The sequence below is a fragment of the Acanthochromis polyacanthus genome, chromosome 18 (assembly GCF_021347895.1).
Source record: "Acanthochromis polyacanthus isolate Apoly-LR-REF ecotype Palm Island chromosome 18, KAUST_Apoly_ChrSc, whole genome shotgun sequence".
Taxonomy (NCBI): domain Eukaryota; kingdom Metazoa; phylum Chordata; class Actinopteri; family Pomacentridae; genus Acanthochromis; species Acanthochromis polyacanthus.
Window position 1 is genome coordinate 24,093,311 of NC_067130.1, and position 16,737 is coordinate 24,110,047.

A 16,737-nucleotide genomic window follows, 5' to 3' on the forward strand; every position below is an offset into this window, starting at 1 on the left:
TGTTTGGGATTGCTGCTTTCCCTTTTGTAAGCAAATTTACCCACGGGGTACGAATAAAGAAACCTTGAACCTTGAACCTTGGGTGCTGACCTTTGAGGACCACCTGCAGATAGACTGTGCAGTTCAGACACTTTTCCCCTCCAAGATACTCTGAAGTACCTTCTTGAAAGGTAGGACATGCACCAGTGGATCTTACGATCTGTAAGATACCTAGCTCAGTGAGTGTTGCCATTTGGCTGTTAACCATGTCAAAGAGAGCTGACAGATCTAACAGTAATAGAGCTGAAGACTGTCCAGCAGCTCTAGCAGAGTACAGTGATTCTGTTACCGATAGTAGTGCAGACTTGGTGTAGTGACCTTGTTTAAAACTTGACTGATATGGGTCATACAAGTTGTTGTTAGAAAGGAAAGCAAAGACTTGGTTGAAGACAGTTTGCTGAAGTATTTTATACAGAAAGGGCAGGAGTGAAAGTGGTCTGAAGTTTTTGACTAGGGCTGGTTTGAGTTTAAATTTTTTGAGTACTGGAGTGACTTGAGCTTGCTTAAATGCAGCAGGGAACACACCTGTAGCCAATGAGGGGTTGACAGTGTGTGTTGTTGCATGGTTATGTGCTGGGGAAATGGTTTGCAAGAGGTTGGATGGTATCGGGTCCAGCGGACACATAGTGGGGCAAGAGCCCAGCAGTAGCTTGGAAACTTCTTCCTCAGTCAGAGGGGAAAACAAGGAGAGTGTGGCTCGGTTAGCTGGTAGGTGTACGGTGAGTTGATCAGGCTCAGAGAACTGGTTACTGATTGCAGAGACTTTGTCCGTGAAGAATGAGGCAAGCATGTTTGCAGTGAGCAGAGTGGAGGCTGGGGGAGGAGGTGGATGGAGAATGGGTTAAAAGCAGAGAATATCTTTCGAGCATATGATGTGCCACAAGTCGTGTTCTGATAGAACTTGGTCTTAGCAGTTTTTAAACGGAAGGACAATCATGCTATAGTAGACTTTGATACTAGTAGAATTTGATAGTCACTGAGGTCAATGGGTTCTCTGGATTAACGCCATTTTCTCTTTGCCACTCGAAGCCACACCCTTTGCATTCAGGTTACTTCAGTGAGCCATGGACATGGGGGGAAGATATGAGCAGGTTTGGATGTTAGAGGTTAGAGACTAGACACAGTTACATGGAGTTTTTTCATTCGGATTTAACTCATTTGGAGTCAACTCATTCGGAATTAAAGGTTTGTGCTTCGCGTCTACATGGAAATATTAATTCTGAATTGCCGTTTACATGGGACCGCACGCTAATTCCCCTTCCTTCATTTTGCTTTAAGGCTTTGGCGTTGGAAAGGATTCTGATTGGACAGGGAGTAGACGTGATGTATCCCTGTTTACCAAAAGAAAATAAACTCCATTTGCATTTCTTTTCCCCGACAACACAGAGGAACAACTAATAAGCACGCTTTTCTTTTTTTATTTGAATTTTTTTTGGGGCTTTATTTGATAGGTGAAGTGAGAGACTGACAGGAAACAGGGGAGAAGACATGCAGCAAAAGGCCATTAGTGGGAATCAAACCCAGGCTGCTGTGTCAGGGACCAGCTCCTGTACATGGTTCACTCGCTGAGCTAAAGCTGGGGAACAATTGTCTGTATAAGATGGGGAAGAAGGGGGGAAGAGGGGGAAGATAAAAAGGGGGAAAAAAACCCTGGCGTGAGTTCGAATCCCGCTCAGAACCATATGGATAATAATTGCAATTTGTGTTTAGGTGTTGAATTCCAAGTTCTCTCAATGACAACACTCATAACTTGCTTATTCTTACAACTACAACTAACAATGTAGAACTATAATAAAGAATGTAGGTGATTTAATTGTTGTAATGTACCTAAAGTCATCCAAATGCTATCTGTATTATGTAGTCAGATTTACATTTGTTGTTGACATTATGACATTTAATGCCATTAAAGTTTCAACAAAGAAGAGAGATGACACACCAGTGTATGGAACTAGATGTATTTGAAACTAGATGTCACTGAAATTTCACATAACTGGACATATTTTACAACTATATTACAATAAATAAAACAACAAAAAAATGTTACAAAAACTTACAATAATGATACATTCTGGTAAATAAAACTGCTAACACTCAAAGAAACATTCACATATGCACATTATTAAAGGAAAAAAAGAAAGAAAACCTCAGGATTTGTGAAGGTTTACTTAACTATACCTTAACAAATCCTGAAGTATTCTTCCTTTCCTTCACAACAACAATCCTCAGAGGCAAACAACTACAGAATGATTATAGGTTCAGTGGCTATATTTTCTGCCTCATCATGTTCAATCACTGTTCCTTGCTTACAGTCTCAGTATTTGGGCAATATATTTTGCCCTCATACTGACTATGGCCAGTCTCTTGTGTGCGAAACTGTCCGCACTTCCCACAAGTATTTGAAGGTCAAATTTACCACAGATGAAGTGTGTGCTGGACTCGACACATCACTGGTGGATGAATGCGAGCTCTGGCCAGTGGCGGTGAATGAAGTACCAGGAGCAAGAGGAACCCGTGGTGTCACAGGAGGCACAATAGTCAACATTTGCAGGGTGCATGTACATGCAACTCAAGTTATGTCTTCGGTGTGAATCAGTGAACACATTTCAACAATTGATGGATGTAAAGCATAATTCACTGGTAAATTTAAAAGCACAATACTAGCAGCCTGTGGGCCTAGTTGGTAGCAGTTAGTGACTGTTGCATAAATATTTTCTAAAAAATATTGCGTTAGTATGCTACAATTAGTTCGACCTTCGATTACCTAGACCTGTGCTTTCCCGACTTATGCTCATCGAAATGTGTGCCGTCGCTCTAAGTACTGGTGATTACGTATTTCTCAATTTTTCAGACTTAATAAATGTGTTCTGCATGAATACATAAAACTGCAAGGAATCTTAAGCAATTAGTTGAAGAAGATAGTAAATGAACACCAAAATGTGTCATTATTTAACCCTTTACGCTTCAGTGCGTCGTAGGTGTACCGCCGGCGGTACACCTACTAATTTGCATAGGAATTTCAAGAATGTCCGACGGCTGCAAACCCGATTATACAAACACTATACACCGATGGAAAGCTTAGATTCTCATGAATCCGCCGGTATAAACCACTTTCAAATGTGACTACCACAGCGGGTGAGAAAAACACATTTGTCCGACAAAAACAAATATTCATCCATCCGCTCTCTATACACGGCTTCAACGCACACAGCGCGACTCACATTTCCGGGTTCATTATTACACACAGAAAAAACGATTCCACAAAAAATGGCCATAATCCAACTTTTTACATCCAGATGACACAAGCCAGTAAACTATTTTGTCCAAAACATGTCCTGAAGTCGGTATAAAATCCACGAATCGGTCGCTTTCAAGGAAATGCACCTCGCGATGTGCGTCCAATATTCCCTGTATTTTTCGTAATTTTTTTAATTTAAAAATAGAATATTAGCGATTTTTTTGTACTGAAAACGGCTGGAATTGACTGAAGCTTAAAGGGTTAAAGTACTTGGCTAAAAAATAAAAATAAAAACACACCCAACACACACAATTCATTGTTGGTCAGTAAAAGTTCTTCTCAAGATTGGTGAAACTAGCAGCTGGTCTCTTAGTTTTCTACGACAATATAACCCTGCGTAAGCAGATTGCATGACTGTGTGGAGTCACCTTAATGAATCAACGGTGCCTAAAAAACATAGGGAAAAAAACATATGAAATTACTCGTGGTTTTCAGTGAAAAAAGTCAACAGTTCAGAAACACATTCATCTACAACTGCAGCTTTTAAATGTAAATTCTGTTACCTTCTGAGTATGAAATCCACACGAGCATCTTTGTGGCTCTGTCACGAGGGTCCTCTGGCCCCTAAGTTGCAGGGGACACTTTTCGATCTGTAACCATGAATATGAAGAAAAGAATATCGCAGACTTGTCATGCTGGTTGCTCTCTGACTATACCTTGACAAAAGTATGTAAGGAGTTGTTGTGTCAGGCATTTGTGGTCTCTCATATTACCTTATGATAGAGGTCATGCCATTTTTTTTTTTGCCTGGGGGCACCTGTTCCCAGCACTTGATGGCCAGACTCCTGTGGTAGAAAATGACCTCAGCAGCTGAGATAGCCACTCTCTGTCATCCATGGCCTTGTGTGTCTTTTTTAAAGCCATTTTCTGAAATAACAGTGCTACAAGGCAAAATATCAAGCAATCAAAAATGTGTGATCTGCAGCAATGGCCAAATTAGGCTACTTAAGAAAACAATAATTAATATGCTACAGCAATCGTGTAAAGCTCTTTATATTTCAAATCGGCAATCCATGACAGCACCGAATTAAAGTATGGCGACATCAGAAAGAAAAGATAATTCACAAGTATATTTCAGGGATGAGTAAGTGTGTAAGTTAGCATGCATAACACATATGTAATTGAAGACACATCAGCATAGTTGTCCAAATTATCCGGACAGTTGGTCAGACTAGCAAAACTTGGATTTGCCGTTCTGTTTAGAAAAACAGTTAATGCCACAGAGTTAAAACAGCATTCCTTTACTTACATTTACTTAAAGGCAGCGACCAAAATGCATATTTTCTGTGAATTTAGACACTGAAATGCTTACCTTATCTCTCGAAAACTAAGGTAAAAATAACTGACAGTTGTTTTTGTTTTATTTTTTTGCCACTTTCAGCCGCCTTGTACTTCTCCGTCAGTCTGCTCGAATGTAAACACAGAACCGGCGGTGGGGAGGGGGGATTTGAATGCCAACGCGCGATTGGTTGATGTGATCGTCCTATCAGAGGGGGGGCAAAATATGATTCCGGGCATCAGATTAACGTGGGGGGTGAAAGATCATCAGGAGGCTCTGATTTGTCTGGAAAAGACTGAACAGGTGACGTGAGTGGTTTTCAAAAGAAAGGGCCGGGTGACGCGAGTGGTCGGAAAATGATGATTTGGGCAATGCGATTGGCCCCCCCGTGTGCGGACGAGCGGCCTCCAGGTACCGCCAAACAGCCACTCTTAGCCATAGATATACTTGATGCCTCGCCGGCCAATGAGCGATGCGTCAGTGCGCTGCCGTCTTGGAACAGGATCAAGCGGGAGTAAACAAACCAGCGATAAGCGTGTTTATCACACACCGATTGCCAAAAAGCTCAAAATGCCACAGTCTTGTGTGGCCTGGGGCTGCACAATACAACGCAACCCAAACACAAGGGCACAAGGAATCACATTCCACAAGTGAGTATGTCCTTTCCATTGAACTTTTCACAGATTTCCCCAGATATTGTAGCAGAAACCCATGGTATGATACCAAGACGTTGTCAGTCTATCACTTCTTGATGTGGCTATATCTTTGGAGAAGTGCACACAGAGATGGCAAATTGGGTTTCAGAAATGAACTCATCCTGAACTTAGAAAAGGATATATTGTTTTTGATGAGCAGTTAATGAAATCAATATTATATCTAGCTTTTTTTCATGCACGCATGGAACACAAGTAAATTGAAGAATTTAGGCATGGTTCCAACTTTGTGCCAGCTATGTGCTGTTATTGTTGTTCCCTTTTTATCCCCCGCCGGCCGTAGGCACGGAGGGGGGTATTGGCGTGGGCACGTCCGTCCGTATGTCCGTCCGTACGTACGTCCACATTTCGTGTCCACAGCATATCTCAGAAACTACTTGAGGGATTTCATTCATATTGCACCCAGGCCATCTCTGTATAGTATAGATGTGCCTTTTGGGGTGCATGACCTTGAACTCATTTTCAAGGTCATAGTGAGGCACTTCAAATATTTTTTGGTTTCCGGAGCATATCTCAGAAACTACTCGAGGGATTTCATTCAAATTGCACCCAGGCCATCTCTTTATAGTATAGATGTGCCTTTTGGGGTGCATGACCTTGACCTCATTTTCAAGGTCATAGTGAGGCACTTCAAATATTTTTTGGTTTCCAGAGCATATCTCAGAAACTACTTGAGGGATTTCACTCATATTGCACCCAGGCCATCTCTATATAGTGTAGATGTGCCTTTTGGGGTGCATGACCTTGACCTCACTGTCAAGGTCATAGTGAGGCACTTTAAATATTTTTTGGTTTCCTGATGTTATCTCAGAAACTACTTGAGGGATTTCACTCATATTGCGCACACTAAGCCTGTTGGTAATGTAGATGTGCCTTTTGGGGTACATGACCTTGAACTGATTTCAAGGTCATTGTGAGGCCCTTCAAGTATTTTTTGATTCTGTTTCTGGAGCATATGTCAGAAACTACCTGAAGTATTTCATGCATATTGCACCAACGCCACCTGTACATAATGTAGATCGGCCTTTTTTTGGTGCATGACCTTGACCTGATTGTTTTCATTGTAGTGAAGATGTATCATTTTGTAGGTGTATCGTCCAGTATATATTATTATTTCTTGCACTCAGAGGCACTATATATAAGGCGGGGGATGTTTTAAGCGGAGCGTGTTTATTTCTCAGAGTGAGGAAAATCTATGCCTGTGAGTACTGAATTACTTACCGTTTGTGTTATTGAATTGAGCAAGTACGATGCTGTTGAGTTTGATCTTGTACTATTTTCCTTGACCGCAATGCTAACCGTTAGTATGTCAATGGGTTTTCCCATAGGAATTAGCATCAAGCTAGCGGACTTTGTTTATACGCGTATTTTCGTGTATGTCGTTACTTATTGTATTTTTCTTGTCAGTTTCAGTTTTACAGTAATTCGTGTGGAGATAATAAAGCCTGGTTTGAACCCACAAAGCGTTGTCTTTGTATGAAGACTGTTAACTATCTGCCAACTTGACAAGATGTTAGGAGGGCAGAATATCTAGCTTTTTTCATGCACGCATGGAACACAAGTAAATTGAAGAATTTAGGCATGGTTCCAGCTTTGTGCCAGCTTTGAAAATTCTTTAGTAATAAAACACTGAAAATGAGAAAATAGAAAAACCCTCAAAATTTTTATTAACTTAATATTAACCTTCAACATAATTTCAAGATAACTGTTCAAAGATGTTAATCCCATATGGAAATGCGGCACACAAAAGGAATAATCAGTAGACTAAATAAATAAAACTTAGAAGCTGCTTATCATGGTGAGCAGAGAAACCTGACATCACATCAGGTCAACACAACAAACAGTTGCAGGAAAAGGGTCCCTAAAACTTGTTGTGCTGATTGACACCATCTCTTTGGGAGTGTAATCAAAAGACGACCTCGTAAGCTTTGAAATGAGCATACCATGTCAAAATCTATGCATTACAAGGTAAGTTATGAGCGGAAAACTGTGTCTGTGTAATGGTCTCGCATATACCAGACGTTGGTTGTTTACAACTTCACTCCCGCTCCAAGATGGCGGCGCACTGACGCATCGCCAGCCTATGCTGGACAGTGGCGCGAGGCATCTAGTACATAGACATAATAAAGAGTAGACGCCGCTCGGGCTGCTGCGCAGCGAGAAATATGGCCGCCCTCTTGGTCCGGTCACCCGCTCCACTCAGCGCTGTTTGACAGCGCATTTAATCCATCTTAACTCTGAATATTAAACTGATTTTCACGCATTTTTATTTTTATTTTTTGCTGCAAATGTCATACATGTAGCTATGATACAGGACAAATGGTTCGGCGTATTTTAATATTCATAGCGGGATTAAAGGCATTAGAGGAGATTTAATTTCCTACGACTTTGAACGTAGCATGCGCATGCGCACACACAACCGCTCCCTCACCCCCCTCTAACCTCCCCTCTCTTAACATTTACGAAGAAACGCCCCTCTCCAGAAACTTGTGTAGGACACGTGAAGTCGCCTACAGCCGCAGTATAATACAATAATACATTTTACCTGTCCAGAAGGAATTTAGCAACCAAGGCATCTGTCTTTAGGTCCATTTGTTGCTTGAGCTGATGCCATCGCCCAAATGACTCGCCAATAATCACTTTTGTTTTTGCTTTTGTTTTATCCAGTTGTCTTTTATTTTCTCTGACCTCAAAAAAAAATGCCTTTCTTTTACGGCTGGGTCCCCCTGGATCTTTATCTGCCATTATGTAAAAAAAGATGAGCAAAACATGTCGCCAGCTAACTACGAAGCTATACCAAAGCAACACATACACAAAACACGTAAATCCAAGGCGTACGTAATCTACGTAACTAGGCCTGAGCCGGAAGATTTTTGATTGACAGGAAAGGGAGCAAAGCAAACGCCTCGGTCCGAGTGCGTTGATCGGCTGATGTTTTTCAGGTACTGCCATGTCCACAGTTATTTTTTTGTTATTTTTTTATTCTTTTAGAAACCATACATACAAGTCCACTAAAGGTCAGTATATTCATTTTATGTGAATCAGACAAATTAAACAACAAAAACATCCTCCATAATGCCTTTAACAGTAATAGAATATTCTGATATTAAGCTTGACTGTAGACAGGTATTTTGCAAACACTGTAAACACACACACATTAATATATGTTAGAGAAGCAGATAATGGCAGTAAAGTCAATTAGCCTATTTTAATAATTTGAAGAGACAATATATGATTATGCTATATATACATATATAAACAAAATACTGACTAATGAACACATATTTCTATATAAAACAATAGATATAAGTTATATATCAGAGAAAATGAATATATATAAATCATAGATGGAGTATTAATATAATTCATACATATATATTAAAAAAGATATATCAGAAAATGATTATATATATATATATATATATATATATATATATATATATATAGTTTTATATAGAAATGTGTTCATTAGTCAGTATTTTGTTTATATATGTATACATCGCGTAATCATATATTGTCTCTTCAAATTATTAAAATAATTGACTTTACTGCCATTATCTGCTTCTCTAACATATATTAGTGTGTGTGTGTTTACAGTGTTTGCAAAATACCTGTCTACAATCGAGCTTAATATCAGAATATTCTATTACCTATTATTATTATTATCTATTATTCCCGCTATGAATATTAAAATACGCCGAACCATTTGTCCTGTATCATAGCTACATATATGACGTGTGCAGAAAAAAAATAAAAATAAAAACATGTGAAAATCAGTTTAATATTCAGAGTTAAGATGGATTAAATGCACTGTCAAACAGCGCTGAGTGGAGCGGGTGACCGGACCAAGATGGTGACCCCACCGCTCGTCAGTCCGAATGGACAGTAGCGGTTGATGTGGCGTCTACTCTTTATTATGTCTATGATCTAGTATATCTATGCTCTTAGCTATGCTTTTTATTGTAATTTTGAAACAGCAACTCGACAAAGGTCGCAGAACGTGTATGTCGCTACGTCATCGCTATGTGAGGAGCCAAGCATGCGCAGAATGACACTACGTCATCGCTACGTGAGGAGCCAAGCATGCGCAGAATGACCGGAATTAACTAAAGCGGAATTAACTGTATACATGGATAGAACGTACATAGGAATTAGTTTATTCGGAATGAACATCGGAATAAGTCAGGTAGTTTATTCAGAATGAAGTTTATTCGGAATGAACCTTTAAATTTGGAATTGTGTTTGAAAAGTGTTTACAGGACATTTTTAAGCGGAATTAACTTTTATTCCAAATGAAAGTGGAATTAAAAAGTTCCATGGAAACTCATGAACTGTTCAGAGAGAAGGCTAGTGAGGAACAGAGAGTGTCTGTGGACTCGTCACCTGGAAGTGAGAAGAATTTGTTATGAGGAGGCATGGAAGCCAGGTCCTCATTAGAAAGCTGGGTCAGTGTGAGGGACCGACAATTGCGGCATAAGGAAACCATTTGCAGAAGAACAGGAGAGTCTTCCAGTAAAGAGACAGTGAAATGAATACAATAGTGGTCTGACAGATGATTTGATGATGATGTTTCCTGCTTTGTGTGTGGAGGGGTGGAGACCTGCTTGAGGTCAAATGATGGCACAAGTGACAGAAAGTCAGTTCCTTGGACTTCATCTGTGTGGATTTTCATATCTTCTGTGACAAGTGGTTTGTCCTAGTCCTGAATGGCCAAGAGTAACATGTCCAGTTCAACCCCAAAGTTACCCTGTTGACAGCCTGGAGGGCAACAACTAGCTTAACCCATGCAGTGACACGGATTGCATTGTATTCAAATGTGGAGTTGTTGTTTGCCAGAGACAGCTTAGTGAACTTGCATTTTTTGGAAATGAGGACTCTTGGACCACCTCCCCATCCAGCAGCAGGGGTGTGTGGGAAAAGATGGAGTCAGCAGAGAGAGCAGCTGGTGGGGCAGTGTTTTCTGGACGGATCCAGGTTTCAGTCAGGGCTAGCACTTGTTTATCTAAAGAAGTAACCAGTGTTTGGATTAATTGTATTTTGTTTTTGGCCAACTGGCAGTTCTATAGTCCATGGTTGAAGGAGGAACCAGTAATGGAGGCTTTTGTGAGGGAGCGGAGGTGTATATAGATTTTAATTTTTTTGTAGCAGAAGCATTTTTAAAAGCCTTGGATAACAGGGAGGATATTGTAGAGCATGGTGGGTTAGGCAGGCTACCTGTATAGATAGTAGAAAAAGACTACTCAGTTGGTGTCCTTGCTCGGTGAACTCACACAAGCAGACTTGCAGGTCTTTACCCAATTCGGTCTTCACATAATGAGAGCTGACACAAAAGACTGTTGCTGATGCTACAGTGCAGCATGTGTGTTTAAATATCAGGAGGTATTATGGCTGAACCCACCCATTTCATATTTTTAGCCAGGTACCAATAGAGGGAATGACTCATCTAATCAAATCAGGAAGTGCTCTGCACCAACAAAGTCTGACAAATACCTGACAACAAGTCCTAGTCAAACTCAAAACCAAAGTTTAAAAAACACTTACCAACTAACTGCTATCTCTTGTGTTCTAGATTTTGTTCTGCCTGTAATTAGCTGAATATTTATGTTAAGGGGATACTCCCCAGATTACACACTAAACGGTTAGTTTACTTGTTGTGAGGAGTATTTTTCACTCCTGTTGTGTAATTACTTTTCCTCTGGAAGAGTTTTGTCTGTAGAAATAAAATCTGTAAGGATGTTATCATTGGGAAGGTGTCTGACCTTTAGTGTCTGAGAGTATTTTATTAAAATCCAGTTTCAAATCTATTTATATAATTTAACTGAACTGTTGCTTCTCATTTGAAATGACAAAAGTCATAACCCTGGTTAAACACAAGGAGTGTGCTTACCTCAATGTTCTACACATTACCAATAAAAGATCAACCTGGAGACACATCCAAAAAAGATGCTACTGACTGCTGCTTTGTAGGACGCTTGGGGTTTCAGATCTTGACTGATATAATGGACTGCTTTTTTGTAGTCTGTCCATGGTGAAAATGTTATGAAAATGAAATATTGAGTCATTGTACCTGTATCACAAGTCTGTTTGATAGTACACTTTCTTTTAGCTGTTCTCATTCGCACTGACAGTTTTATTTCACATTCTTTCACTAAAAGTTCACTCTGTTTTTTTTACGCTCACTTTTTAGGCTGGGCATGAATTAGCCCTGTAACAGATGGGAGAACTGAGCTGAGTATGATCAAGGGAAATGTCAAACAAAGATTCATGGTGTGTTTTGTTGCTTGCCTTTTGTCCTAGCAGTGTGATCGTAACTTTAGGATATCTGTAAGTATAGGCTAGTTACATGTACTCTCTTAAAAGAAATACATGACAATGAAAAGAGTAGCGCCGATATCGCGGCAATGGCAGAGAGAAGGTAAGTACACACGTGGACAAAATTGTTGGTACCCCTCAGTTAAAGAAGGAAAAACCCACAATTCTCACTGAAATCACTTGAAACTCACAAAAGTAGCAATAAATAAAAATTTATTGAAAATTAAATAATCAAAATCAGCCATCACTTTTGAATTGTTGATTAACATAATTATTTAAAAAAACAAACTAATGAAATAGGGCTGGACAAAAATGATGGTACCCATAACTTAATATTTTGTTGCACAACCTTTTGAGGCAATCACTGCAATTAAACGATTTCTGTATTTGTCAATGAGCGTTCTGCAGCTGTCAACAGGTATTTTGGCCCACTCCTCATGAGCAAACAGCTCCAGTTGTCTCAGGTTTGATGGGTGTCTTCTCCAAATGGCATGTTTCAGCTCCTTCCACATATGTTCAATGGGATTCAGATCTGGGCTCATAGAAGGCCACTTTAGAATAGAATAGAATAGAAACGCTTTTCTCTCAGCCATTCTTGGGTGTTTTTGGCTGTGTGTTTTGGATCGTTGTCCTGTTGGAAGACCCATGACCTGCGACTGAGACCAAGCTTTCTGACACTAGGCAGCACATTTCTCTCCAGAATGCCTTGATAGTCTTCAGATTTCATCGTACCTTGCACACTTTCAAGGACACCCTGTGCCAGATGCAGCAAAGCAGCCCCAAAACATTACTGAGCCTCCTCCATGTTTCACCGTAGGGACAGTGTTCTTTTCTTCGTATGCTTGGTTTTTGAGTCTATGAACATAGAGTTGATGTGCCTTACCAAAAAGCTCCAGTTTGGTCTCATCTGTCCAAAGGACATTCTCCCAGAAGCTTTGTGGCTTGTCAACATGCATTTTTGCAAATTCCAGTCTGGCTTTTTTATGAGTTTTTTTCAGCAGTGGTGTCCTCCTTGGTCGTCTCCCATGAAGTCCACTTTGGCTCAAACAACGACGAATGGTGCGATCTGACACTGATGTACCTTGGCCTTGGAGTTCACCTTTAATTTCTTTGGAGGTTGCTCTGGGCTCTTTGGATACAATTCGAACGATCCGTCTCTTCAATTTGTCATCAATTTTCCTCTTGCGGCCACGTCCAGGGAGTTTGGCTACTGTCCCGTGGGTCTTGAACTTCTGAATAATATGAGCCACTGTTGTCACAGGAACTTCAAGCTGTTTAGAGATGGTCTTATAGCCTTTACCTTTAAGATGTTTGTCTATAATTTTTTTTCGGATGTCCTGGGACAATTCTCTCCTTCGCTTTCTGTTGTCCATGTTCAGTGTGGTACACACCTTTTCACCAAACAGCAGGGTGACTACTTGTCTCCCTTTAAATAGGCAGACTGACTGATTATGAGTTTGGAAACACCTGTGATGTCAATTAAATGACACACCTGAGTTAATCATGTCACTCTGGTCAAATAGTTTTCAATCTTTTATAGAGGTACCATCATTTTTGTCCAGGCCTGTTTCATTAGTTTTTTTTTTTTAATAATTATGTTAATCAACAATTCAAAAGTAGTGGCTGTTTTTGATTATTTAATTTTCAATAAATTTTTATTTATTGTTACTTTTGTGAGTTTCAAGTGATTTCAGTGAGAATTGTGGGTTTTTCCTTCTTTAACTGAGGGGTACCAACAATTTTGTCCACGTGTGTACATGCAGCATCTACCTTTGAGTCAGACATATTTAGTGAAATAATTCCTCCTTTTCATACTGAAGGAGACTTTTCTCTTTGTCTGCTTACAGTATATCTGTAGCTGAATTAAGCTAAACTCTAGACAGGGATGTGTGACTACAGAAAGGAATGCTATGTGGTTTTGTTCACAAATCCTCAGCACTACCAATTTCCTCCAACATCCACATCTGTAAAGCACATGCTCTGTATCACAGGGAAGGCACAGCCAATGGAAAGTCAAGTCAAGCTAATAACTGCACTACACACTGTGTCCACTCACATGCGCCTGATACTGATTAGCTCTCAGGGAAAGCTGTGCCCAATCAAATAGAGCAGCTCGAGTATCTCTTACACATGTTCCTCAAAAATGTATTGTGTAAATGTGAGCAAAAACACACTTTGCCTCACAGCCAGACTGAGCAGAGTGGCAAAAAACACTGAAACACTCTCAACTTTCCAGTGATTGTCCCAGTGCTTTTTTCCCTCTACTATGTACCTTTAGAAAACCAAGCATACTGTTCTATGTTCTTTTAGCATTTTCCCTGTCAGTCCCTAAATTTCTCAACATGCTCCAGCTAAAGAAACAAAGTGTCTCTTTAGTTTTCTAAGTTGGCTACCATGGATAAGACTTACAGATAAAACTGCTTCAGCTGGGTGTCATTTATATATTTGGATGCAATGCTCAGCTCCATGGGATACTGGCTCAATTTCACCCCTACAGGCAGATCAGCTATTCATTTTGTCCACACTGTCCAAATGGTGTCATACATGCCTCCAATTAGATAAGATAAACTTTATTGATCCCACAGTGGGGAAAGTTCACCATTACATCAACTCAAAAGACAGGGGGTATAAGAGCAGTATAAGAATATGTTAAAAACACAGTGCAAAAATTCCAGAGAACATTAAATATACAAGATGAATTTTTTAAGAACATTAAATACTAGAGGATGAGGTTGTAACAGATATTGCACGCAAGTCAGTGGAATTATATGGAAGAGGAAAAAGTGTAGCAGTAAATGAGGTCGACAGTGTAGTTATAATGCGTCATTGTACTGTCTGACTGGTGTAGAGATGAATGAAAGAAAGGGGAAAAACCGTGCGGTCCGTGTAAACTGTAATTCAGAATTAATATTTCCATGTATACTCGAAGAACAAAACTTTAATTCCGAATGAGTAATTCTGAATAAAATACTCCATGTAACAGTGACAAGTGTGGTAGAAAGTCCTCAGCAGTGATCTGCTGGTTTGAGGGTTTCCTATGGAAATCAATCACCACCTCCTTTGTCTTGCTAGAGTTTATTTGATGAAGGTGGTTCTGCTCACACCAATAGACAAAGTCCATGGTGACTTTCCTGTATTCACAGTTGTTCCCCCCTGACACACATCCTATGCTGGCGGTGTCTTCGGAGAACTTCTGAAGATCAACTGTCCATCGAGTACCTCAAATCTGATATGTACAGGGTGAAGAGGAAAGGTAAGAATACTGTTCCCTGGGGGGCACCTGTGCGGCAGACCACCACATCAGACACACAGTCCTGTAGCCTCACATACTGGGGTCTGTAACCGAGGTTGTCCGTGGTCCACACAGCTCGTTGGTCACTGACGCCCACTCTCTCCAGCTTCACCCTGAGCAATGAGGGTTGAATTGTGTTGAAGGCACTGGAGAAACAGAAGAACATGATCCTCATGGTGATTCCAGTGTTCTCCAGGTGAGACAGGGATCTCTGGAGCAGGTAGATGACGGCATCATCCGTCCCAATGCCAGGCTGGTATGCAAACTGCAGGGGATCCATGTTTCGGCTTTCCGGGGGCGAAGATAGTTCAGGCCATGGGTCTGAAATGGTTTGGCTCCTTTGGGCATGAGGTCTTTGGGACTTGGACCACACAGGAACTCTTTCTCAGACTTAGAATAGAATAGAACACCCCTTATTAGTCCCACAAAGGGAAATTCGCAACAGGTCAAAGATATAGCAGACTACCTGACAGAACAGGTCTGCACAGTCAGGAGGAGCTTGGAGTGATGCCATCAAAACCCATGGCTTTCATGGCTCTGGTCTTCCCAAGCTGCCTTCTCACCTGATCCACTGTTGACGTGAAGAGAGGAAGAGAAGGTGGGGTAGCCCCAGAGATGGTGATCATGAAGAAAGTCAGGGGGAGGGAGTGAGCAATGAAGGGAGGTAGGCTGGACAGTGCTCAGGCTGGAGTGTGGAGTTGGTGAGACCAAACCAAATCTGTCTATGCACAGGTTCAGGGCCCCTCTTTGTGCTTTTGCCCTGCCCTGATATGGTCATGAAATACCTTTCCAAATAGTCCCAGAATTTCATATACTACCATGTGATTCTCCCAGGGTGAGAGAAGCAACACAGTTTTTTTTAGTGACCCTTAATCATTTTTCCTGACAAAACATTCCTCTTACAAAGCTTTTCACATATCAAAAACAAAGGAAATTTACTTCATTCATTTATTCTTCTTCCCAAAAAATTACCTTGGTACACAAAAAGATAGTCTTTCCAGTCTGCTAAGACTACTAGTTAGCCTTGTTCTCTGTATATTTTGGCTTTAGTTGTAACTCTTCTATCTTCCCCACTGGCATTCTTGCAGCTGATCAAGGCCTGTCAGTGGATAGAGATGGTCTGGCGGAAGCTCAGAGTGGAGCTGCACCCACAGCTGAAGGTAGGATAAAACTCCTTTTTTTTCTGCCATGTTATTTATGTATTTAGTCAGGTTAAAATCATGTATCTAAAGCTTTTGAGCTCACAGATTAATATGTTGTATCTTGTTTCTTTATTCCATAAGTAGATGTAGAAATATTTTAGTGGTACTACATGCAGGAACTGTTTCTTCAAGAACTACAGCCAAGTGCAGTAATAACCAATCACTGGGGTGGGGGGGTTGTTAAGATATTTGGGAGGGAAGTGAAATACAGTTTATCTTTTCACTGGAAGTAGTTTGCACTGTTTGAACTTAAAAACGCTACCTTACTACAGGTATTTGTTTCAAAAGCTTTATGTTGTGAAAAACTGATATTTGGAAATGTTTGTTTCTCATGCCTTAACTTGTCATTTTTTTGTAAAGATGTTATTTGTTTTTGCTATTTTTTATTTTGTTATTTTGAAATAGCATAATTTGCACATTATTTGACATTTTTGTCTGTCTGATCACATTGTTTTTAAAAATAAATAAATCAGACATTAAAATCAGACAATTTCTCAGTACTTTCAATACTTGAGTAGTCTTTTTAACAAATACTTTTTTATTTCTACTGAAGTAATTTTTTGAATGACTACTTTTTACTTCTACTTGAGTGATGTTATTTTGAA

General features: G+C 40.2%; 1 protein-coding gene across 1 annotated transcript in view; it reads left to right on the top strand.

Annotated features, from left to right (window-relative positions):
- The window catches only part of ror2 (receptor tyrosine kinase-like orphan receptor 2), a 115,724-nt gene that overhangs the window by 64,171 nt on the left and 34,816 nt on the right, over positions 1-16,737 (top strand). The window contains 1 exon segment of the mRNA XM_051938371.1: positions 16,019-16,090. Within this exon segment, the coding sequence (XP_051794331.1) occupies positions 16,019-16,090 (72 nt within the window).